The following is a 23,814-nucleotide window of genomic DNA, read 5'->3' as shown; positions in this document are numbered from 1 at the left end:
CTTTCCCCACTCTTTTTTTTTTTTTTTTACAAACATAATGATGATAATTTATTGCCCCCTGGTGGCCTCTTCATTAGGGCCCAAAGTTAGGAGGGAGGTTGGGGTTCTGGTGACCTGGCTGGGAGCAGTATGCCAAAATGGGGGCAGACCAACGGGGATCTGATCTCAAAGATGGGGATCAGACCCCAAGGTCAGGGAGGCTGCCCCCAGGCCTGTAGAGTTAACCCCTATGCACCAGGAAGTAATGAATAGTAGTAATAATAATATTTATCTAAGTTATGATGACAGGTCAAGAAGAGTGAGCTGGGGAGGGAAGGGGAATCCATTTCTGCTGAGGAAATTGTAGCCAAATGCATCTCTGTATAGACAAAGTGATAGTGAAGATTTGTTCATAGACTTTCTGTCATCAGGATCTCAAGGAGTGTATGCGTGTGGGGGGGATGGGGGGTGCTTTTCAATGGAGTTTTTACAAACAGGGCTGGTTAGTTAGACCTCTGTTTAAAGAGTTGATGTGGAGATCTCTATGAGGATATCTTTAATATCCCCAGCCCCAGCCAGAAGCTGTGAAACCTCAAGTCCTATAGAGGGGAGGACTGGAATGTATCCGCATCTCCCTTTATCCCAGAGCAGGTTCCTTCCACTGCTCCTTCTCTCAGACATCATGACCCCAGGGGGTGAATCTTCCATTGCCAAGGTTACGCAGAGCTAGCACCTGTCACACATGCTCTTTAGGGGAAGCCCATGTAACTGGAGGACATTGGTTTAGAGCTGCCCCTTTTGAAGAATGGATTGAGAAGGCTTTTTCTGGGATCAGATTCCAATAAATGAAGCATTTATTGAGTGCAAGGCACTATGGTAGGCCTGGCGCCTAGAAGCCATTGAGAAAGAATAGAGCTAGGAGGACAGAGGTCCCCCAAGCTGATTTGGGGGTACATTCACAAGCTCCCCTCCTCCAACCTGGACCTTCCGACTCCATCTCCAGTGACTTTTCAAGCCGCTTTGTGCCTTTGAATGCCTTCCCTGAGACTTTGGATCCTCTTTTTCAATCCCTTGCTCCCTCCAGGTCCCAAGTTAAAGGGCAAAGCTGCTGGAGCTTGGGGAGGAGATCAACTTTGTGGAAGGGAAGGAATCAACCCCTTGTGGAGTCTCTCTCTCTCTTTCTCTCTCTCTTTTTTAATTTAATAAATAAAGTTGGATTTGAAATTGTGTCCTGGTAAGAAAAGGGGAACAGGAAGGGTGAAGGACGGGCCACGAGACACTCCCTTGGCCAAGCTGGGACTCCTGTATAGGTCATATGACATGGAGGATGATGGCATCCTATGCTAAGCAGTCAAAGGCTTCCTTGGCCATGTTTTCCAGCAGAGCTGTGTCTTTAGCCATCCACAGGGTTGGGAAGACTCAGTGGATTCTTCCGAAGGTCCTTTCTCAAGACTGTGGCCAGGGCATCGACCCGGCCCGGGCCCGGGCCCTGGTGGACTAGTATGCAGCCCTAGCACAGCTCCTGTGTGGACGCCGGCGGGCACGCAGGCAGGCCCCCTGCCCCAGGCCTGCAATCAGTTGAGTCGGCCATCTGGAGAGTTAAAGCAGGAACAAAAGTCACTCTGTGGCAGCCATCCCCAAGCCACAATAGGGCTTTGTGCCGCCCAGATCACCGGCCCCCCCCCAGGACTCCCCCCGGCTGGGCTGGAGGGGTGCTCGGGCTCCGCGGGCCTGACGCGACGGCGCCCCCTGTGGGACGGCCCTTGGCGCGGGGACGATGGCGGGGAGGGGGGCCCGGGTCCCCGCAGCCGGCGGCCCCACCCCCAGGTGCACGAGCGCCGGCCCGCTGGCCGGGCGCGCAGCTTCAAAGGCGCTTTGAAGCTCTCCGCGTTCCCAGGGCGGCTTCAGTGGGCTGGGGGGCGCGGCGGAAGGCACCGGGGAAGGGGGCAGGGATCCGAGGCGGGGAGGCCGGCGGGGGACCCCAGCCCCTCCCCACGCAGACACCCGGCTCGGGCGGGCTGGCTCTCGGGACCCCCCAGGGTTTGGCCCTCCGGCCTCCGGGTCTCCGCCGGTCCGGTGCCAGCTCCTGCCCGCCGCCGCAGCCCCGCGGTCCTCCCCTCCCCGGCCCCTCGGCCCCCTTTCATCTTCCTTTAGACTCCGCTTGGGGTTTTGCTGGTTTCTGGGGAGATAAAAACCGCCTCAAATAGCGGGCGGCGCACAGCCAGGACAAACAGGGCAGGGCGGGCCATGTGCGCCTCGGTTACGGTCCCCGGCCGCGGGCGCCGGCCTCGGCGGGCGCGCTCCGGGCAGCCCGGCCCAGCCGCGGCTCCCTAACGGCTTTCAGAAGCAGCTTCCGCGCTGCCTCGGTTTCCCGTCCAGGGAAGGGCGGGGGCGACAGCCCGCCAAGTCGGCCGGGCCCCCGGGGACCGCGCGTCCCGCCGGCGATGTCGCCGCCCCTGGCCGTCGTGGCCCCTGAAGCTGGGGCAGAGCGCCCGCCCGAGGCCGGGACTTGGTCTCTTCTCTCCCCGCCAATTGTGACAAATCACCCCGAGAAAAGCTAAGTAAGAGCCGGGCGCCAGTGGCTCACGCCCGTAACCCTGACTGCTCAGGAGGCTGAGATTGGAGGATCGCGGTTCGAAGCCAGCCCTGGCAGGGAAGTGGGAGACTCTTATCTCCATGAATTACTCAGAAAGAGCTGGCAGTGTGGCTGAGGTGGTAGAGAGCTAGACTTGAGCAAAAGCAGCTCAGGGACAGTGCTCAGGTCCTGAGTTCAAATCCCAGGCAGGGCTGGCAAAAAAAATAAATAGAATAAAAAACGTTATGTATGTGGAGCGGCCGGGAGTTTGGCCTAGTGGTAGAGTGCATGTCTAGCATGCACGAAGACCGGGGTTCGATTCCTCGGTACCACATACATAGAAAAAAGCCAGAAGTGGTGCTGTGGAGCCCTAGCCTTGAGAAAGCCCAAGGACAGTGCTTAAGCCCAGGACTGGCCAAAAAAAAAAAAAAAGTGATGAATGCGGTAGTGATTTCTTGGGGCTACTGGGTTGTATGCTATCAAGATAATAGCAAAGCAAAAATCTGGCCAGGTACCTGCAATCCCAGCTACTCAGGAGAATGAGATGAGGAACCGGGTTGGGAGCCAGTCCAGACAAAAAGTCCATGAGAATTTTTTTCTTTTTTCTTTTCTTTTTTTGCCAGTCCTGGACTTGAGCTCAGGGCCTGAGCACTGTCCTTGGACTTTCTCAAGGCTACAGCTCTACCACTTGAGCCTCAGCACCACTCCCAGCTTTTTTTCCATGTATGTGTTACGGAGGAATCAAACCCGGGTTTTCATACATGTTAGACAAGCACTCTACCACTAGGCCAAAATCCCTAATTAACTATCAAAAAAAGCCACCATAGCTCCTGCTATGCTGCAGATTCCATTTCTACACCTATTTTATTTTGTAATTAGAATGAGATCAATCTCTCTGTCCTCATTTTTCCCCTCCAGAGCTGCAGATTGAATTCAGGGCCTTGTGGATATTACACAAATGCTCTACCAACTTTGTTTCTTGGGGAAGAGTTCAATTTATAGTCCAGGCTGTCTTTGAACTTACAATCTTTTTGCTTCAGTTTTCAAGTGCTGTGATTATAGATGTGTCTCAATATACCTAGCATTCTCCCCACCTCTCTCTTTTCTTTTTCTTTCCTTCCTTCCTTTCTTTTCTTTTCTTTTTTTTTGGCCTGTCTTGTGTTTGAGCTCAGGGCCTGAGCCCTGTCCTCTGGGCTTTTTCAAGGCTAGAGTTCTACCACTTGAGCCACCACTTCCACCTTTTTTCCACTATGTGTGTGGAATTGAGGAATCGAACCCAGAGAATGCTAGGCAAGCATTCTACCACTAAGCCAAACTCGGTTCCCCCCACACCCCAACCCTTTTTTAGTTTTAAGACAGGGACTTAACCATGTAAACCCAGATGGCCTGGAACTTGCTATGTAGCTCAGGCCATTTCAAACTCCAGAAGATCCTCCCTTACTGTTCAGATTACAGACATGCACCAAAGCTTTCAGGATGCTTGATTTAGATGCTTGTCTCATAGTTAAACAGAACATCTGGGGGGGGGGGAGGGGATTAAGCATAATAAAAGTGCCCAAACTATAATACTATGCCCACATGTTGCTATTTTCCACTTCCCCAGTTAAGACACGAACCACTTTGGGCCTTGGGTTCAGGGAGGGGAGACACAGTGCCTCCCAAGGTCTCTCTTGATTTTCCTCCTTTACAGTGAGGCTTTCCCTAAAATTTTCAGCCATCTGCTAGTGAAAGGTCTGCATTTTCCTCTAGGCTATCCACTGACCTAGGATAGCTTAATTAGGTACTTCCCTGTACATGGCCTGTTTCACGCTTCCTCAGCGCTGCGTGAGTGGGAGGCAGTTTTGAGGACTGAGAGTTGTGGAAAACAGCAGTATCACAGGAAACAGGAACAAAACAAAAACTTGCTCTGGCTCTTCATCAAAGGTTGGGCCTTTAGTTGTGCGCGCGCTGCACCCCTCCGTCCGCCAGGAGGCGCTCGAGAAAGCCCCGGGAGCGTGTCCCGGGGCCGCACGCAGCCTTTCTGCAGCTTACTCTCTTTGGTACTTCCGTTGAGGTGCGCGTCGTCATTCGTCCCGCGTGGCTACCCATCCGCCTACGAATCTAGCCCGGGAACTAAGAATCGGAGGACTGCGGACATCATTCGGGAGCTTGCCGACTCCACACGTCCTCGGGGCTGGCAAGATGTGCTCCCTGGGGTTGTTTCCGCCGCCGCCGCCCAGGGGTCAAGTCACCTTATATGAGCACAATAACGAATTGGTGACTGGCAGCAGCTACGAGAGCCCGCCTCCCGACTTCCGGGGCCAGGTGGCCGGGGCGAGGGGAGGGGCCGCGCCGCGGCGGGAGATTAGAAGAGCAGAAATGTGTTTTATGGCCACCTTTGGCTTGTGAGGGGCGCCAGTGATCGGGGAGGCGGCCGCACAGAAAATTAATGAGGGCTATTACACATTGGCGACCGTATCTGGAACAACTGGGAAGACATGGGCCTGATCTATCTACAACAGAGTTCCTGGAAAGGAAAAGGAGGGGAGACTGACGTTTATTGTTTGTTGTTACATAAGAAGGAGGCTTTGAGCTAGGTAAAATAAGCAGACTTGGGAGCTCTGCAGTTAAGGAAGCTACGAGTTGTTTCTCACCATTTTTACCCTTGTGGAAATGCAGAATAGACCTCTGGAAACATGCTTTGTCCAGGCTTGGGGTGGAGATGGAAGGGAGTTCGGCAAAGATCTGGGAAAGAAACTGACTCACTGTCACAACGCCTCACTTTGACAGTGGATCAATCTTCCTGTCCTACACCTGACCAAGGATCCCTTAAAGACCCCGGGAAGGCTGGACCATGGTACAAGAACTGCATTCATCCATCACCGGGAGCAAGTGTGGAAGAGGTGCATCAGCATTTGGTGAGGGATACAGAGCAGGGGTTTCTTGGGCCATGCTCTAAAGACACTGGAGAAAATCCAATCACCATTCTTTTGCCTTGAGCTGCTCTTTGGTTACTTTATTCATGCTCTGCTCCTTTTTTTTTGGCCAGTCCTGGGCTTGAGCTCAGGGCCTGAGCACTGTCTTGGACTTTCTCAAGGCTAGAGCTCTACCATTTGAGCCTCAGCACCAGTTCCAGCTTTTTTCTATGTATGTGGTACCTAGGAATCGAACCCTGGTCTTCGTGCATGCTAGGCAAACACTCTACCACTAGGCCAAACTCCTGGCCATTCATGCTCTGTTTCTGTGTATCACGAATCATAATCAAATGATCAGTCCTTAGTATTGAATTCAAGGCATAGAAACACGTTTTGTTTCACTTCTAATGAGTTACCTTGCTTTCTGGTTTGATTAAGTGAACCTGTTTCCTATGCCCACTCCATATCATTACTTCTGAGCTTTTCTCTGAAGCTTAGTAAGGTATCTGTATTGATTATTAAACATAGATAATTCATTTTGCACATATAGGTTTGGAGCCTCGTTTAACTGGGTTTGGTTTCAGCTTGCTCCATTTTCAGTTTGGCCTTGGGCAAGTTACTTATGTCTCAGATTCTTCATCTGTAAAGTGAAACCTATCTTACAAAATTGTGGTGATAAATGAGTTAATAGGTGCAAAGCACTTAGGGAACAAGGCCTGGCATTTAATTCCTTCACAGGTTAAATTTCTTCACCATCGTTATTATTACCATTGCCTCTGTAGGAAATATTCTTGGAAATGAACTTGGTGGGTTCACTTGTTGTTTTGTGGTTGTTACCTACTAGTTTTCCATCAAAATTGTACATAATTGTATCCTGGCTAACTCCTATAATCCTAGCTCCTCAGGACACTGATACATGGAGGATTGTGGTTCAAAGTCAGATCAGACTGAAAAGTCAGACAGACTCCATTTCCAATTAACCAGCAAAAAGCTCTGCCAGAACATCAGCCATGAGCTAGCAAGCCAAGCAAGAGCTCAAAACCCTGACTTTTTCTATGTATGTGGTACTGAGGAATTGAATCTGGGTCTTCCTGCATGCTAGGCAAGCACTCTATGATTAGGCCAAACTCCCAGCCCAGGTACTTTTTTTTCTTTTTTTTTTTTTTGCCAGTCCTGGGGCTTGAACTCAGCTCCTGGATATACTGTTCCTTGGCCCCTTTTTGCTCAAGGCTAGGTGATCTGCCATTTGACCCACAAGGCCACTTCTAGCTTTTTTTGTATATGTGGTGCCGAGGAATTGAACCTAGGGCTTCGTGCATGCTAGGCGAGCAGTCTACCACTAGACGACACCTCCCAGCCCAGGGTCTCAGCCTCTTGAGTAGCTAGGATCACAGGTCGGAACCACCAGCACCTGGCTTTTTCTTATAATTTAAGATCTCACTGACTTTGCCTGGGCTATGCTCAAAGTTGAAATCCTCAGGCCGGGAGTGTGGCCTGGTGATACACAAGTCCTGGGTTCTATTCCTTGGTACCACATACACAGAAAAAGCTGGAAGTGGTGATGTGGCTCACGTGGTAGAGCGTTAGCCTCTGCCTCCAGAGTAGTTAGGTTAACAGATGTGTGTCACTACCCCTGCAGAGTGTCCTGTTGTTTTTTGTGGTCCTAGGGCTTGAACTTGGGGCCTGGGCATTGACCCTGAGTCTCTTTGTGCTCCAGGTTAGCGCTCTATCACTTGAGCCATAGTGTTACTTCCAGCTTTTTTCTTAGCAGTTTATTGGAGAGAAGAGTCTCACAGATTTTACTATCTGAGTTGGTTTTGAACTGCCATCCTCAGATCTCAGCCTCCTGAATAGCTCAGATTATAGGTGTGAGCTACTGGTGCCCAGCTGTCATGTGTTTTTAATACATATTTATTGAATCAGTGAAAGAGACTTGTAGGGAAAACTAAGAGGATCAGATTAACTCAGTTTCCCCTCCTTACTAGGCGTGACGTGGGCCTTTTTGGGGTGCTGAATGAAATTGCAAACTCAGAGGAAGAAGGTAAGTGTGCCAGTCTTCCCTAGTTTTGTCACTGGTGTCTCTCATTCTCCTTTCCTTTAGCTCAATCATTATTCTTTTACCCTATTGGTGTACAGATCCTTTGCTGGACAGGACTTTAGGTATTCTTTTTTTTTTTCCTTTTTTTTCCCATATTTTTTATTGTAATTAATAAAGGGTTACATTATATTCACCAGATAGAAGGTGCATTACTTCACAAACATTGATACCCTTTCTCATGTCTTGCTCCCCATTTCCCTCCCCCCACCCCAGTCCCTTATTTTCTCCCTTCCCTATCTGATTTCAAATTACCACATAAGCATGTATACAATATATCAAATAACAAGGTAAAATACTGTAACAATATGAGATAACCAAGGGACAGCAAAAGAGATGAGAGATAACATAAAAAGAGAGAAAGACAACAATCACTCATTATATGACTTTTTTTTTTTTTGTTAATCCTGGAGTTTGAACTCAGGGCCTAAGAACTGTCCTTGGGCTTTTTTTCCCCCTCAAGGCTAGAGCTCTGCCACTTGAGCCACAGCATCACTTTTTTCGAACCCAGGTCTTTGTGCATGCTAGGCAAGCACTCTACCATTAGGCCAAACTCCCTCCCCCCAGGACTTTAGGTATTCTTGTCCTCACCCACTGGCCTGCCTAGCAAGGACCCTATGAATGGTTCAGTCAGGGCTGTTTGCTTAATCCCGCAGTGTTGGAATGGGTGAAGACAGCTTCCAGCTGGGCCCTGGCCCTTTGTCGATGGGCTTCCTCCCTCCATGGCTCCCTGTTCCCCCACCTGTCTGTAAGTTTGGCTTCCTCCTGGCCCTTCCCTGCCCCTTCCCTGCCCCACCCCCTCCCTTCTTATGCTGCTAAGTCCGGGCGGGGTGGGGTGATAGCAGGAGTTGGGAACAGGCGCACGCGTGCGCTCTCCAGCGTGTCTTCTTCTATCTGCTGTGTTCTCATAGCTCCGGAGTGAAGATCTGATTGCTGAATTTGCCCAGGTTACAAATTGGTGAGTGCACCAATTCTGGGACCTGGGTGGATGAAGTGCTTGGTACTTCATTTGGGGAAAGGGAAGACAAGGCAGAAACTACTCTGCCCACCACAACTTTACTCCTCATCCTCTGCCTACCCCCCCCCCCTCCTTCGTGTGGAAGGGGATCTGCTAGCTGGAGAATGGGAGGCACAGCTTCCTGCCCACTTCTGCCCTGCCCAGGTCCAGCTGCTGCTTGAGGGTGTTTGCCTGGCACCCTCACACCAACAAGTTTGCCGTGGCCTTGCTGGATGACTCCATCCGTGTATATAATGCCAACAGGTGTGTGGGTGGATGTGGTGGCTTGGGCCGGGACCTGTCAGTCTCACGTCCTTCCCCTCCAGCATTGGTCCTGAGGCTAGCCCCATTACTCCTTCCAAAATGGGGCAACTCTGTAATCAGAGTGCCTTCTCTCTAGACCTAATGTTCATTGTTGTGTTCTTTTTAAAACCTCAGGTGTCCTTGTGGTTCAGCCTGTTTCCTTTCTCTCCTCCCATCTCCTTTCCTTCCTCCCTCCCCCTCACCCCTTTTTTTTCTATGCTAGGAATCTAACCTGGAGCCCTGTGTTAGGAGAAATACTACTACTGAGCTACATCCTTGGCCCCTAGATTAACTGTCTTCTTTGTGGTTTTGTTTTGAGTATACTTGGGTCTTTGTCTTAGTGTCCCTGCTTTGAATTTTCCTTAGCACAATTGTTCCTTCCTTGAAGCACCGGCTACAGCGAAATGTGGCAGCTCTTGCCTGGAAGCCCCTCAGCGCCTCTGTCTTGGCTGTGGCCTGCCAGAGCTGCATTCTCATCTGGACCCTGGACCCCACCTCTCTGTCTACCCGGTGAGTTCTGGAAGCTTGTCTTAACTTGGCTTGAGGGAGTGCCACACCAGGGGTGGTGGGTTGTGAGTGTGGGAGTTGTTCTTGGTCCTCTCAGCACTTCTCAGGGCTATAGAAGCGGACCTAAGGTCAGAGAAGGCAACTGAGATGCTCTAATTTAAAAGGTAGAACTAGGGACTTCTGGAATATATCATGGAATCTTGATCCATGTGTCCTCTTTCTAGACCTAATCTTTATTATTATTATTATCCTCTGTCTACAATATTCTTTTTTTTTTTTTTTGCCAGTCCTAGGCTTGAGCTCAGGGTCTGAGCACTGTCCTTGGATTTTTCTCAAGGCTAGAGCTCTACCATTTGAGTCTCAGCACCACTTCTGGCTTTTTTCTGTGTATGTGGTACCTTGGAATCAAACCTGGGTCTTCATGCATGCTAGGCAAGCACTCTACCACTAGGCCAAACTCCCAGCCCCTGTCTACAATATTCTGATATCCCTAAATCCTGGTTGGAAAAGTCTGTAGTGATGGAACCACAGACTGTCTCTTCTAGAGAACCGTCAAGGTTAAAGTGAAGGGGAAGAGAATAAATACATACAAGACTGGAACATGGAGCTGGGAGTGTGGCTTAGTGGTAGAGTGCTTGCCTAGCATGCATGAAGCCCTGGGTTTGATTCCTCAGTACCACATACATAGAAAAAGCTGGAAGTGGCACTGTGGGTCAAGTGGTAGAGGTCTAGCCTTGAGAAAACCCAAGGACAATGCCCAGGCTCTGAGTTCAAGCCTCAGGACTGGCAAAAAAAAAAAAAGACTGGAATAGTGTCAGAAGCTGATATTCTACCACTTGAGCCATACATAGCTCTGCTTTTGGCTTTTTATGGTTAACTGGAGGTAAGAGTCTCACTGACTTTTCTTCCTGGCCTGACTTTGAACCACAATCTTCAGATCTTTGCCTCCTGAATAGCTAGGATTATAGGTGTGATCCGGTCCACCACCAGTGCCTACACTTTTTTTTCTTTCTTTCCTTTTTTTTTTTTTTTTGGAGCTAGTACTGGGATTTGAAGTCTATATTGACCTCACACAACTTTTTTTGCTCAAGGCTGGCACTCTACCACTTGAGCCACAGCCCTACTTCCAGCTGTTTTTTGGTGTCTCATCTGCCTGAGCTGGCTTTGAACCTTGATTTTCAGATCTCAGCCTCTTGAGCAACTAGGATTACAGGCATGAGCTACCAGTGCTTAAGACCTTCCTCGAACCAACAGTGATTGTATATTATATATGGGAAGAGGATGGCATACATTCAGGTATAGCCTGTACCTGCTGGGCCAAATACAAGGCTGAATAATGTGCCATTAGGTTAGTTCCCAGCCCCGTGACAGAGGCCGCCCCACATATACACTTTCTTTTTTTAAACTTAAATTATACAGAGCACATATAGAATCCTTTTTTTTTTTTTTTTTTTTTGGTCATGAGGCTTGAACTCTGGACGTGGGTGCTGTCCCTGAGCTTTTTCAGCTCAAGGCTAGCATTCTACCACTTGAGTCACAGCACCACTTCTGGTTTTCTGGTGGTTAATTGGAGATAAGAGTCTCACTAGCCAGGAGTTTGGCCTAGTGGTAGAGTACTTGCCTAGCATGCCTGAAGACCCGGGTTCAACTCCTTTGTACCATACACACAGAAAAAGGCAGAACTAGTGCTTTGGCTCAACGGGTAGAGTGCTAGCCTTGAGAAAGCCCAAGGACAGTGCCCAGGCCCTGACTTCAAGACCCATGACTGGCCAAAAATAAGAGTCTCATGGACTTTTTGTGCCCGGGCTGGGGGCTGGCTATGAACTGTGCTCTCAGATCTCAGTCTCCTGAGTGGCTAGGATTAAAGGTGTGAGCCACCTGCACCTGGCCACATATAGAATCTTTATTGTTCTCTTTTTTTTTTGGCGGGGGGGGGGGGGCAATACATTGGTTTGAACTCCAGGCCTCATATTTGCTATGCCTTCAGCCTGTTATCTTTATGACAAGCAGCAGTGTAAATAAACTGAGGTAGGAGATATATTGACAGGGAAAGACAGTTTCAGAGTCCATGTTTTGGGGAGAGGGGGTTGAAGCCTCGTGGGAGTATCGTGGATGATCCAGAGTGATGGGGTGGGGCATGACCCTCACCAGTGCAGCCCTTTCTCGAGGCACTCCTGAGGAGCTCCTGGAGACTTCTCTGTAGACTCCTGTTCTCTGTCGGCCTCTCAGTTAGGATTTCCTCCTTCACTTTTTTCCATCTTGAGCAGCTGTAATCCCTGTGCCTCTTCCCCAACCCAATTGTGAGTGGCCAGGGGCCGTTGGGTTTGGGAGATTCTAGCAGAAGCAAGGATAGCAATCATGGGGCTTTTTTTTGCCATCTCTGACTCTTCCATTTCCCTTGACAGTCCTTCTTCTGGCTGTGCGCAAGTGTTGTCTCATCCTGGGCACACACCTGTCACCAGCTTGGCCTGGGCACCCAGTGGGGGGAGGCTACTTTCCGCTTCCCCTGTGGATGCTGCTATCCTGGTGAGTTGATCTCTGGCTTCCTCACCATTTCAGCTTTTTTTTTTTTTTTGTGGAGCATGGGGCTTGAACTCGGCCTGGTCGCTGTCCCTGAGCTCTTCAACTCAAGGCTACTGCCCTACCCTTGAGCCAAGTCCCACTTCCCTGTTTTCTAGAGGTTAATTGGAGATAAGTCTCAGATCCTTTAGTGCCCTGGCTGGCTTTGAACCGAGATCCTCAGATCTCAGCTTCCTGAGTAGCTAGGATTGCAGGCATGAGCCACCACGCCCGGCTACCATTTCTTCATGTGTCGGAGGAGGGGGAGGCGGGGAATCATTGTCCATCTTCAACTTGTCAGGGAAAGAGCTGGACTCCTTAGCTCCAAACCCACTTGCTACCACTGTAAACATAAGCCATGTGACCCTTTCCTTCTTTCTCCTCTTTCTAGTTTTTCAGGCATTAAATGAGGCAGCAGCTTACATGAACTGATAGGGTGCTTGAGTTTCTTGTTTCCTTCTCCTGTCTTCTCTCCTTTAGGTATGGGATATTTCAACAGAGATCTGTGTTCCCCTCCCATGGTTTCGAGGAGGAGGGGTTACCAACCTGCTATGGTCCCCAGATGGCAGCAAAGTCTTAGCCACTACTCCTTTACCTGTCTTTCGGTGAGCGGGAAAAGGGTAAAAAGGGGGGACAAGGGATCTGACACTGGGACTTCTGGGAGGTTGAACTACATTTTGGAGCCTGGAGGCCCTGAGCTATCATTTGCCTGTCTTTGGCTCAGAGTCTGGGAGGCTCAGATGTGGACTTGTGAGAGATGGCCTACACTGTCAGGGCGCTGTCAGGTAAGAGGGGACTGTGATCCCAAAAGCTGGGGAGGTGATTCTAATGAGCCTCGGACCCCTAGGCCTGGCTTCCTACCTCCTTTACTTCTTTTCCCTCCTGAATGCTCTTATGGATTTCCCTTCTACTGCTTCTGCTTCCTTACCCTAGACTGGATGCTGGAGCCCTGATGGAAACAGACTGCTGTTTACTGTACTAGGGGAACCACTGATTTACTCCCTATCATTCCCAGACCGTTGTGGTAAGCTAAGGCATTACTTCAGAATGCAGGCCATCTGGGGATGGCCAGAAGGAGGCAGTAATCTGGAGGTTGCTACTCAGCAATAAAGGAAAGCATAAGCTTGAGAAGCTGGGCCTGGTGGCTCATGCCTGTAATCCTAACTACTCAGAAGGCTGGGGACTGAGATCTGAGGAGCACAGTTCAAAGCCAGCCTGAACTGGAAAATCTATGAGTATCTAATCTTCAGTGAACTCAAAACAAAACAACGAAACCCTGAAGTAGAGCTGTAGCTTAGGTTGTAGAATGCCATTTTTTTTTTTTTTTTGACCAGTCCTGGGGCTTGAACTCAGGGCTTGAGCACTGTCCTTTGCTTAAGGCTAACGCTCTACCAGCTCAGCCACAGCACCACCTCTGGCTTTTGTATGTGTACATACACACATGTGTGGTCCTGAGGAATTGAACCCAGGGTTTCGTGCATGCTAGGCAAGCACTCTACCACTAGGCCAAACTGCAGGCCCTAGAATGCCAATCTTGAGTGCTGGCATACACAAAAAGAAACTTGAGACTTTGAGGTATTGATAGCTGTGCTGACTAGCAGGGGAAAAGAGGGGAGAGCTGTTTCCTGTACCAACTGCCCATCTTGTCCACAGGTGAAGGAAAGGGGCGTGTTGGAGGTGCAAAATCAGCCACAATTGTGGCAGATCTGTCTGAGACAACAATTCAGACCCCAGATGGTGAGGAGAGGTGAGTTGAGTGTACTGGAGTGGTGAGAGAGGCTGCACTAAGCATCTCTGACCTCCTGCCCTCGCCCATAGGCTTGGAGGAGAGGCCCACTCCATGGTCTGGGACCCCAGTGGGGAGCGCTTGGCTGTGCTCATGAAAGGTAAGGGGAGGCGGGGAAGGGCTTTTTTAGGCCACTATTACTTCCTGACAGTGGAAGGTGTCATGCCTGGCTGTGGTCCTCTACTCCTGACCTGGAGCTCTGCATCAGAGTCTCCCTCATTCAAGGCCCATTTCTTACAGGCAACCCACGGGTGCAGGATGGGAGACCAGTCATCCTCCTTTTTCGTACCCGTAACAGCCCTGTGTTTGAGCTGCTTCCTTGGTAAGTGGGAGTCCTGGCTCAGCAACATTCCCACACAAAACCACACAGTACCTTCTTTCTCTTACCTAATGTTCTTCTTGCCCTAGTGGCATCATCCAGGGGGAGCCAGGAGCCCAGGCCCAGCTTATTACCTTCCATCCCTCCTTCAACAAAGGGGCCCTGCTCAGTGTGGTGAGTAGGCTTGGCTGCTGGGCGTTCGGGGCGGGGGGGGGGGGGGGGCGGTGGTTCAGGGTAGCCCAGGGCTGTCATGTGGCTCTGCTATGTTGCCATCTTTGGCCCTGGCTCTGATACTTCTCTTTTTCCTCCCTGCAGTGCTGGTCCACAGGCCGGATTGCCCACATCCCTCTGTATTTTGTCAATGCCCAGTTTCCACGTTTTAGTCCTGTGCTTGGCCGGACTCAAGAGCCCCCAGCTGGAAGTGGAGGCTCAGTTCATGAGCTGCCATTATTTACAGAGACATCCCCAACTTCTGCCCCTTGGGACTCTCTTCCTGGGCCATCTGGTCAGCCATACTCCCCTCACCTCCAATAAAATTGTGTCTTCCACTTGATTCTTCTTTCCAGGGAGTTACAGTGGGTATAGTGGGGAAAAAAGGCATAGACTTTTGAGGAGTTAAATCCTGTTCTGTCATCTTCAGCTACTTGTGATTTAGCTAGATCTCCCCTGTAACATTTGTTTTGTTCCCATGTCTAAGCACAGACAGTGGAAGGTAATAATGGGACAAAGACTGGGCCAGTAAGAGATGGAGGTTTTATTGGCTTGGAGGGTTTTCTGGAGGCATAGTTGCTGTGCGCTGGGCGAGAGTGGCACGGGCCATGCTCACGGCGCCCTCGCGAGTGCGGTGACCACCAATGAAGCCACTGGCATGGACGAAGATACATCCAGGGATTCCACTCACCTGGTCCAGGGCCTCGTCCCGAAGACCCCGCCATGGCTCTGGCAGAGGCAGCCTACAAGTGAACAGAAAGAGGGAACTGGGAGCTATTGGAGGCCTGAAGAGCTGAGCGGACAGCAGATGAGTCATGAAGGGATGCACAGTGGTTCCTGGGCCTTACTTACCGGCTTTGGAAAGAATGGGCCTCCTTGGGCACGCATTGGACTCGCCACTGTCCATTCTGGTCAGTGTAGATAACAAAGATGATAGCCACTGGTGGGGAGAGCCCTGCTTCCAGGTGGAACAGATGTTCTTTCCAGGGACAGCCACCTTTAGCCAGCTCTATTATCTCCCCACTTGGGTCCACCTGGAAAGGAAGTAGGGTGTGCCTAGGTTGGGGTAAAAGCAGCTGCTTACCAGCTGTTACTATTTCTCCCAAGCCAATACCTGGAGTCGCTGGGCCAAGGCCTCTTCCACTAAGGCTTGGGCGGGCAGCCAGCTGTGCTGGTAGAAATCTAGCCTCTGCAGAAACTCTTCTTGAACCAGGTCCATTGCGCGCTTGAAGCCTGCCTGGGAATCAGAGCCTTGGTGCTGGTGCAAACTGTATAGGGTTCCTCCCGAGGATCTTACATACCTCAGGGTTCTTTCCTGGGGGCTCTCCATACCTCAGTGTCCTGGTTGGGCTGGTTCCAGGTGGGGTTAAGCCGAGCCACCCGAGCACTCAGAGTAGTGGTCAGAGCATATCGAGGCTCCCCCTCTTCCCACTGGGAGATTCCATTGTCCACTGCATCTACTTCCTCCACGAAGTTCTCATACATCTAAAGTAACAATAGGGAAAGTGCTCTTAAGGGAAATCTACTATTTGTGTAACTCCATCTAAGCTTATACCATGTTTAGACACTCAGCACTGTGGGGTCTTGGGGCAACTGGATGAGGAGAGGGAGACTGTAGAGTTCAGTGGCTTGTTCAAGGTCAGTGTTATTTGTGGTAGGATTGAAGTTCAGTTTACCTAAATTCTAAACAAGGTCTGGTTCTACTACCAGACAAAGCCCAAGCCAAAGCCAGATGTGAGGGAAGGGGATGTCTGACTTCAGTTTGGTGACACTTGAGGTGACATTCTAGTCCCTATGCTTCTTAGGCAGGCACTCCAACTGGCTCCTGAACCACACCTTCTGCCCTGATTTTTACTCATTTTGTTTTTGACCTTTGGTGATGACATTGGGGCTTTCACATGAGGCCTCACACTCAACTCAGCGAACAGCTCCACCACTTGAGCTATATAACCCCCAGCCTGGCTTTTTGCTGGCTAATTGGAGAAGTAGTCTGGCAAGTTTTTCTGCCTGTGCTGGCCTTGACTTGTGATTCCCCATATCTTCTTGAGTAGTTAGGATTACAGGTATGAGCCACTGATGGTCAGATTTTTTGGGGGGAGGGGAGTGAGGGTGAGGGGGAAATGTGTCAGTCCTGGGACTTGAACTCAGGGCTTGGGTGCTGTCCCTTAACTTTTTGACCTTTTGTGCTCAGGCTAGCAGTCTACCACTTGAGACAGCTTTACTTCCTTTTTTTTTTTGATGGTCAATTGGGAATAAGAAACTCATGGCCTTTCCTGTCCGGGAAAGTCCCTGAACTGGGACTCTCAGATCTCAACATCCTGACTAGCTAGGTTATAGACATGATCTACTAGTACCCAGCAATTTCACCCTGGGTACTTTAATTCTGTGACATGAAAACAAGCTGGTGAGCTAAGTCTGAGAACTGACTCAACAGACCACTCATAAAACAGCGCTGCATGGACACCACTTCCAGACAGGCTGGTGGAGATGCACATGTGAGCATCTCGGTCCTCAGTCCCCACCTTGTCATAGAGGGTGCCCACCAAGCTGTCCTCTTCACTAGTGCCCAACAACTTGGCCAGCAGCTTGTGCCCGAAGTGCAGATAGATGAGTCCCGCACTGCTCAGCTTGGTCTGCCAGGGCTTCCCAGGGCACAGGGAGCTCATGGTCTCTGTGAAAGTCCTGAGGAGCACAGGGAGTTAGGGCTGAGGTGAAGGATCTGGCCCGAACTAACCCAGTGAGTGAGTGTGAGGGCACAGTGCAGACATGGGGTCAGTAGATAGGGATACCGTATGTCACTCAACAACAGTTATAACTTCCAGGTTTTGTGTTTTACACATTAAGGAGAAAGCAAGGTTGGGTGCGGTGGCTCAGCCTGTAACCCTAGCTCCTCAGAAGGCTGAGATCTGAGGATCGCGGTTCAAAGCCAACCCGGGCAAAGCCATGAGACTTATCTCCAATCACTAGAAAACAGGAAGTGGGGCTGTGGCTCAAAGGCAAGGTGGTAGCCTTGAGCTGAACAGCTCAGGGATAGTACCCAGGCCAGAGTTCAGGAGAGAGACAGAGAGAGAGAAAGAGAGATATCTAAGATCCTGGCCTATGTTAGAGGTAGACAAACCAAGCAACTACTCAGATAGCCATTACCTGCGGTGACTGGGTCCAGAACTCCCTATAGAAACCAAAATCTACAAATGTTTAAATTGTCTTATATGTGACCAGGAGTTTCATCTAGTGGTAGAGTGCTTGCCTAGCACGCATGAAGACCGGGGTTCGATTCCTCAGTACCACATACATAAAATACGATTTATGGTATTTTTTTGATCCATTGTTGGTTGAGCCCATAAATGAGGAACCCACAGATATGGAGAACTGACTGTACTCTAGATAGGTTATGACAAGGTAAAGGAGGTAGGGGATGAAGGAAAGGATTCAGAGAAATGTTTTCAGATCAATCCTGAAAAGTATAATGGATAGTCACTACACAGACAAGGGGGGAGAAAAGGTGTTCCTGCAGCAGTGCCCTCATGGAGCTTCAAGAAAGGCAGCCTTAGTTGTAAGGGGTTAAATGGCAAAGGACAAAGGTGGAAGGCCCTGGTGGGCCTTGCAGGCCACTTTAGGTAAGCACAGGTTAGTGCTGCACTAGTCAACATGGAGAACAAAATCAAAATCAACTGTGAAGGTCCACGTAAGTAAGGAAGGCAGGAATTTGATCAGCAGTGGGTCAGGTGTCTTGGAAGTACAAACCTGCAGCCACAATTTCTAGTGCAAGAATTATATTTTGGGTACTGAGGATCAAACCCAGAGCCTTGTGCCTACTAAACACATACTGTACCACCGATCCTACACCTCCAGCCAACTCAGCTATGATTCTCAGAATCACCTATGGAGCTCATTTTTGCTCAGTGGCTTTTATTATTAAATATGGATAGACATAGAAGATAACCTACTCACAAGGTATAAAAACAAATGACACAATATCCCTAAAGTTTAAAAAAATTGAATACATTATTGATGGAAACAGACATGGAAAAATGGATGAAGAGTAAACAAGTATAGAACACAGAATTTAGGGTCCAAATCTTAGATTAAGAGATTGGTTCAGGCTGGCAGTAGCTCACTCCTGTAATCCTAGCTACTCAGGAGGCTGAGATCTGAGGATCAAGATTCAAAGCTGGGCACAAAAAGACCTGAGACTCTTACCTCCAATTAACCCCTAGAAAATTAGAAGTGGGGCTTGGCTCAAGGGTAGGGCAGTCGGTAGAGCTGAAGCCCTCCCCCCCCCCAAAAAAGGAGATTGTTTCAGGGCTGGGAGTTTGGCCTAGTGGTAGAGTGCTTGCCTTGCATGCATGCAGGAAGACCTGGGTTTGATTCATCGGTACCACATACATAGAAAAAAACCAGAAGTGGTGCTATGGTTCAACTGGGAAGAGCTCTAGCCTTGAGAAAACCCAAGGACAATGCTTGGGCCTGGGGTTCAAGGCCAGGACAGGCAAAAAAAAAAAAAAAAAAAGATTGGTTCATAGGTGTTCACTTTATGTTCTATGCAACAAATAATGTATAATCAAAACCATTTGAAAAGAGAGGATATAGTCATGCCAAGTGCCACAAAAGGTTGTTTAAAGTAAGTTGTGCCAGCTTCCTGGTTTGGTGCGGGTGCTGTCTTATTGAGCAGTTCCAAGGGGAACACTGAGTGGGATGTAGGGAAAGGAAAGGGAGCGGTGACACCAGAAGCCAACAGTTCCTTTCGCTGACACACAGGCGGAGCTGGAGCAGAGGAAAGCTGACATGGAGGTTAAAGAAACGGTGAAGGGAAACCCACCTCTGGTGATGGTCATAACGGTGTCTCTGGGGGTCGTACTCGCCACCCACATCCACAACGACATCACATGAAGCCAGTTTTTCAGGGTCCCGAGTACGCACAATCTCTGCATCCTGTGGGGGGACACAGGAGGTGAGGGGCTGCCAGAAAAGTGTGGCTCTGGTAGATGACTCACGTTGGGTCTCGGGGGATGGGGTGCGGGCGGGAGGGGCGCGGGGATCGGCGGAGACGCGGGCGGTGCACGCAGTCTACCTCGTACTCCGGCAGGAGGCGAAGCAGCGCGCACGCCAGCGCCTCGTCGCAGTGGAAGGTGCCGTTGTGCGTCCCGATCCGGGGCTGTGCCATGAGGGCGCCGCGAGGCCTTTTTGGGGGCAGGATGGGGTCCGGGCTAAGCATGCGGTAGCGGGTGTGGAGTGACCGGGACAGCAGAAGCGGGAAAGGGCGGCTCATGCGCTCGCCTCCCGCGGCACGGCCCGCCCGGAACGTGACCCGGAAGGGGAAGCGCCGCAGGTCCCCACTTCCGCTGGCCGGCGGTTGCCCTGGCAACCAGACCACGCGAGCGAGAAGACAACCCTCCCAGCTCCGTGGACACTGGGAGGCCCGGGCGAGCGGGCTGTGGACAGCGGGGGCGCCCTCCCCACCCCCTTCCATCACACCACCAGTCCCAGGTTAATGCAAGGAAAGTAAAACATTCTGCCCGAGGGCACATTTATTAGCATAAACACAGGATTCCTCCCCTCCCCTGACACCAGAAGGCCATGCTGAAGTGGGGTCCCCCTTGTCCCCCTCCTCCAACATACTCTCAGGCCTTGGCAGTAGCCTGAGCTGCCCCCAGGGCTGTGAGCTGTTGAATCTTCTGGCTCATCATTTCCATGACAGCTGTAGGGGAAAAAAAGGAAGAATTAGGTTCTGGTCAGAAAGTGGAGAACCTAGAGACAAGGAAAAGTGACAGGTGCACGGTAGTTGGCTAACCAGTTTGCCAACCTTCTAAAAAGTTATCCACTGTGCATACACTAACACAAACTTATTTACAATGTGCCTGTCAATCAAGCTACCCATTGGACTATAAAAGATAAACACACTATTCACCGGTATTAGAAACCTTCAATGTGGAAAAGAATTTAGACAATGGGTATAGACTACTCGCCCAGCAAGCAGGGGACCCTGGGTTCAATTCCTGGTACAAAAAACTTTAAAAATCCCTTTTGGGCTGGGGTGTAGTTCAGTGGTAAAGTCCTTGCCTAGCAAGTGAAATGTCCTGGGTTTGATCTCCAGTGAGTGAGGGGAGAAGAGGGGAGGGGGAGGGGTTGGGGGGAAGGAAGAAGGGAATGGGGGAGAGAGATAAGGAGGGAGGGAGAGGAAGGGAGAGAGAGAGAAGGAGGGGGGAGTGGGGAGGGGGTGGGGGGGAAGAGAGGATAAAAATCCCTTTTTCCTTTAGAATCAGTCCCAACTCCATCACCTTGGACCCTCTATTTCCCATATCCCCATAGCCAGGTTGATAATAGCTGATCTAGGATAGGCCCAGATATGTAAATTTAACTCAAGGCTTCATAGTTCTGTCACTCCTCCAGTCTCCAAGGCTCTAGATCTACAAGGAAGGATTTTAATTTGAAGCCAAGACTGTAATTACTCAGTTTTCTTAGTTCCTGTGTGTGTTTATATGCATCTCATCTCTATCCAAACCCTATTCCATAAATAGCATTTTACAAAAGTACAGACATGATTTTCTTTCTCTAAACACCCAACTCAGAAATCTACAAATAGTAGGCACGAATCATTTAAAGAAAGAGCAGTTTTAATCCAGCAAAGGGAATACCCAGATGGTAGACACCAGCCATCAGTGCCTGGCCTTGCAATCCTTTCAGATGGAGGTAGAAAGAATCAAGGTGTCCCAGTCAGAGCTCACCTTGTTTCATAGCGTGCTTCTCCTGTAAAGCTGGCTGGATTTTCTCCATCTGCTTGGTGAGAAAATCTATCTTCCTCTTGAAGAAGTCCTTAGCATCTTCAGCTGTCTGTAAAACAAGACGTGAATAAGGAATAAAAAGAGACCCAGTCTTACAGTGTGAGTCTTCCTTAAGCCCTCCTTCCCTGTCCAGGGGGATTTCCATGTTTCCTCCCACTCACCTTCTCCACATAGTAGCCAGTTCCCACATCGATGAGCACATGCTCCACATCATGTAACTTCCCAGGGACATACATCTGAGAAGCAAGGATTAAGGGGAAAACTAGCCCAGGATGAGCCATGATTCCCTGTTAGGCTGACAGATCTCTTAAGACCTTCCTTTTCTAACAAGATACACACCACGAGAACTGGACCATATTGAGGTTTGAGGACTACCTATAACTCCAAATGGAGAGAGACCGAGAAGCTGGTTCCTTATGCAGAAAAAGACATATGCAGGAACACTCTTGCCCTGACTCCATTCTCATTTTTCAGGAAGTTTCTGTAATTTTTCCCAGTAGGTCTTTTAGAAGACCAGAAACAATCATGCTTTCCTACTTTTTTTTTTTTTTAAAAAGCCTCTCTTCAACCACAAAATTCTAAAGGTCATTATTTAAATCATTCCCCACTACTCTGCTATTCCTGTATCTCTTTTAGTCTATCAGTTCTCAAATAAGATTTCAGACACCCAATTGCCATAATCTGCTCAATTTTAAATAAAACGTTCAATAGAGGGGCTCAATCCAGGTTTCTTAGCGAAAGCAATTTAGGAGTAAGGCATAATTAAGCTAAATTGAGGAGTAAAAAGAGCCAATTTCCAGTTTTCATATTCTTCTGTCAGTCTTGGGACTTGAACTCAGCGAATAGGCACTGTCCCTGGGCTTCTTCTGCTCAAGGCTACCACTCTGCCACTAAGCTACATTCCTAGCCCATATTCTTTTCCTTCTCCTCCTTTTTTTGGTCGGTTATAGGACTTAACTCTGGGCCTGGGCATTGTCCCTGAGCTCTTTCAGTTCAAGGCTACCACCCCTACCCCTTGAGTAACAGTACCACTTCAGTTTTCTGGTGGTTAATTGGAGGTAAGAATCACAAGGACTTTAGTGCCCAGGTTGGCTTTGAACTGTGATCCTCAGATCTCAGCCAACTGAGTAGCTAGGATTACAAGGTGTGAGGCACAATGTCCAGCCACATTCTTCTATTTTTAATATGTTTCTATCTTCTACATCATCAGAAGTGTGAGCCACCAGCTTTAACTCCATAATAGGTTAACAATGAAGAGAAACATCACACTTCAATTCTTCATAATCTTTGGTTCTCAGGAAGTATTACGTGGATGTTGATCCAAGGTTAAAGTGTGGATTATAAAAGTTTTCTCAAAATCATGGAGGAGGTGGAGAGCTGGGCATGAACTCACAGTCCATGCCTCTAATCCCAGCACATGGGAGGCTGAGATAGGAGGAAGATCTTGTGTTCAAGGTGGCCTGAGCTAAACCCTTCCTTTCCTTTCTTTCATCAGTAGTCGGGCTTGAACTCTGAGCCTGAGTGCTGTCCCTGAGCTCTTAAGCTCAAGGCTAGTGATCTACCACTTGGGCCACAGGGCCACTTCCTGTTTTCTGGTGGTTAATTGGAGATAAGAAGCTCGGACTTTTCAGCAAGGACTGGCTTTGAGCCATGATCCTCAGATCTCAGCCTCCTGAGTTGCTAGGATTACAGGCAGGAGCCAGGCCTGGGCTTGAACTCAGGGCCTGAGCACTACTGTCCTTGAGTTTTCTCAAGGCTAGAGCTCTACCACTTGAACCACAGCACCACTTCTGGCTTTTCTATGTATGTGGTACCGAGGAATCAAACCCGAGTCTTTCGTTCATGCTAGGCAAGCACTCTACCACTAGGCCAAACTCCCAGCCCTACCTTTCTTAATAATAGTTAATAAGAAATCCTGAAGTAAGAGGTACTCTTTCTCTCTCTCCCTTTGTGGGGAGTCTGAGGGAGAAAGCGTGGTAGCAGTTCCTGTGGAAAGGATACAGAACTCGTCAGTGGGACAAGTAATTCTTTCCCTGTGAAAGTAAGGAAGGCAAACACTTGGGGAAGGCTGGTCCCTCCCACGTGAAGGTATTAGAAGGAGCTACAACAAGGCGCAGCACCCGTAACTGCAAAGAGTGTGCAGAGAACGGAAACGGGGTGACAGGAGCAGAAAAGAAAACCCTAAATATTGTACTTCTCCATCGGTCGCATGCAAAAAAAAGGGGGGGGGGCTCGTGAGGCGGTGTACACCACAGAAAGGTTAGATCTGAGAAGTGGGTTAGCAAGAGGGAAGGGAACAAGGCAGGCTCCCCCGCCGCCCAGGCTGCCCTCCCCCGCCATACCCTCGTTGCTCTTGTTCAGCACGTTCAGACAGTCCTTGGCTTCCACATACTTGGTCTGCACCACCTTGAGCTGGGCAATGGACGTGGACAGGAACTCCACTTCCTACAGAGCGGAGAAAGACGGTGGGGATGCGGGCTGGGGAGGGTGGGGGGAGAAGCACGTCGAGGGGGCGGGTCCTGGGACCCCGTAAAGTCTTCTCCTGGGAAAGGAAGCCCCCCACGCACAACTAGAAATGATGGTGGGGTACACGTGGGCAGGAGGGGCGGGAAAGCGCCTCTGGGGCCCGTCCCCACCTGGTCCAGTTGATTCTTGAGCATTTCTAACTGTGGAAGATTCAGCTCGGTGATGTTAATCGACTGCGCCATGTTGAGGAGGAGGAAGCGAGCTCAGCGAGGCCGCTCTAGCCCTCCCCGGTGCGACTCTATGGCCGCGCCCGGAGGCCGCGCTGCGCCGGACGTCTCTATG

The 23,814-nt window shown here is 49.8% G+C and overlaps 3 protein-coding genes across 3 annotated transcripts; 1 reads left to right on the top strand and 2 right to left on the bottom strand.

Annotated features, from left to right (window-relative positions):
- The first annotated feature begins 4,577 nt into the window (after positions 1-4,577).
- Aaas (aladin WD repeat nucleoporin) lies at positions 4,578-14,555 on the top strand. The gene is made up of 16 exons (XM_090356289.1): positions 4,578-4,858; positions 5,324-5,451; positions 7,434-7,489; positions 8,200-8,291; positions 8,455-8,501; positions 8,706-8,804; positions 9,210-9,353; positions 11,756-11,876; positions 12,390-12,514; positions 12,634-12,694; positions 12,843-12,933; positions 13,563-13,656; positions 13,728-13,795; positions 13,936-14,017; positions 14,104-14,188; positions 14,330-14,555. The coding sequence occupies exons 1-16, from the start codon at positions 4,736-4,738 to the stop codon at positions 14,546-14,548; spliced, it is 1,635 nt and encodes a 544-aa protein (XP_090212415.1). The 5' UTR covers positions 4,578-4,735; the 3' UTR covers positions 14,549-14,555.
- Positions 14,556-14,756: 201 nt separating this feature from the next.
- Positions 14,757-19,536, bottom strand: Myg1 (MYG1 exonuclease). The gene is made up of 7 exons (XM_090356277.1): positions 19,296-19,536; positions 19,044-19,156; positions 16,747-16,906; positions 15,557-15,709; positions 15,339-15,461; positions 15,077-15,258; positions 14,757-14,967 (listed from the first exon to the last, which is right to left on the bottom strand). The coding sequence occupies exons 1-7, from the start codon at positions 19,491-19,493 to the stop codon at positions 14,769-14,771; spliced, it is 1,128 nt and encodes a 375-aa protein (XP_090212403.1). The 5' UTR covers positions 19,494-19,536; the 3' UTR covers positions 14,757-14,768.
- Positions 19,537-19,727: 191 nt separating this feature from the next.
- Positions 19,728-23,751, bottom strand: Pfdn5 (prefoldin subunit 5). The gene is made up of 6 exons (XM_090326416.1): positions 23,643-23,751; positions 23,349-23,451; positions 23,008-23,039; positions 21,168-21,242; positions 20,950-21,055; positions 19,728-19,922 (listed from the first exon to the last, which is right to left on the bottom strand). The coding sequence occupies exons 1-6, from the start codon at positions 23,712-23,714 to the stop codon at positions 19,846-19,848; spliced, it is 465 nt and encodes a 154-aa protein (XP_090182542.1). The 5' UTR covers positions 23,715-23,751; the 3' UTR covers positions 19,728-19,845.
- Between the last annotated feature and the right edge of the window lie 63 nt (positions 23,752-23,814).

This window comes from Megascapheus bottae, chromosome 2 (assembly GCF_031878675.1).
Source record: "Megascapheus bottae isolate mThoBot1 chromosome 2, mThoBot2.hap1, whole genome shotgun sequence".
Lineage (NCBI taxonomy): Eukaryota > Metazoa > Chordata > Mammalia > Rodentia > Geomyidae > Megascapheus > Megascapheus bottae.
Note: the sequence above shows the minus strand (reverse complement) of the source record. Positions and strands in the feature narration are given on the sequence as shown.

Excerpts from the sequence above, each read along its gene's own strand:
- Aaas (XM_090356289.1), top strand. The coding sequence starts at position 4,736 with ATGTGCTCCCTGGGGTTGTTTCCGCCGCCGCCGCCCAGGGGTCAAGTC. Across the intron at positions 5,452-7,433 it reads AAGAGGTGCATCAGCATTTG|GCGTGACGTGGGCCTTTTTG; the intron begins GTGAGGGATACA and ends CCTCCTTACTAG. Across the intron at positions 13,796-13,935 it reads CTTGGCTGTGCTCATGAAAG|GCAACCCACGGGTGCAGGAT; the intron begins GTAAGGGGAGGC and ends CATTTCTTACAG.
- Myg1 (XM_090356277.1), bottom strand. The coding sequence starts at position 19,493 with ATGAGCCGCCCTTTCCCGCTTCTGCTGTCCCGGTCACTCCACACCCGC. Across the intron at positions 19,157-19,295 it reads GCCTCCTGCCGGAGTACGAG|GATGCAGAGATTGTGCGTAC; the intron begins GTAGACTGCGTG and ends GTCCCCCCACAG. Across the intron at positions 15,462-15,556 it reads AGCCCAACCAGGACACTGAG|GCAGGCTTCAAGCGCGCAAT; the intron begins GTATGGAGAGCC and ends TCTGATTCCCAG.
- Pfdn5 (XM_090326416.1), bottom strand. The coding sequence starts at position 23,714 with ATGGCGCAGTCGATTAACATCACCGAGCTGAATCTTCCACAGTTAGAA. Across the intron at positions 23,040-23,348 it reads GCTGAACAAGAGCAACGAGG|GGAAAGAATTACTTGTCCCA; the intron begins GTATGGCGGGGG and ends TTACTTTCACAG. Across the intron at positions 21,243-23,007 it reads TTGTCCCACTGACGAGTTCT|ATGTATGTCCCTGGGAAGTT; the intron begins GTATCCTTTCCA and ends CTTGCTTCTCAG.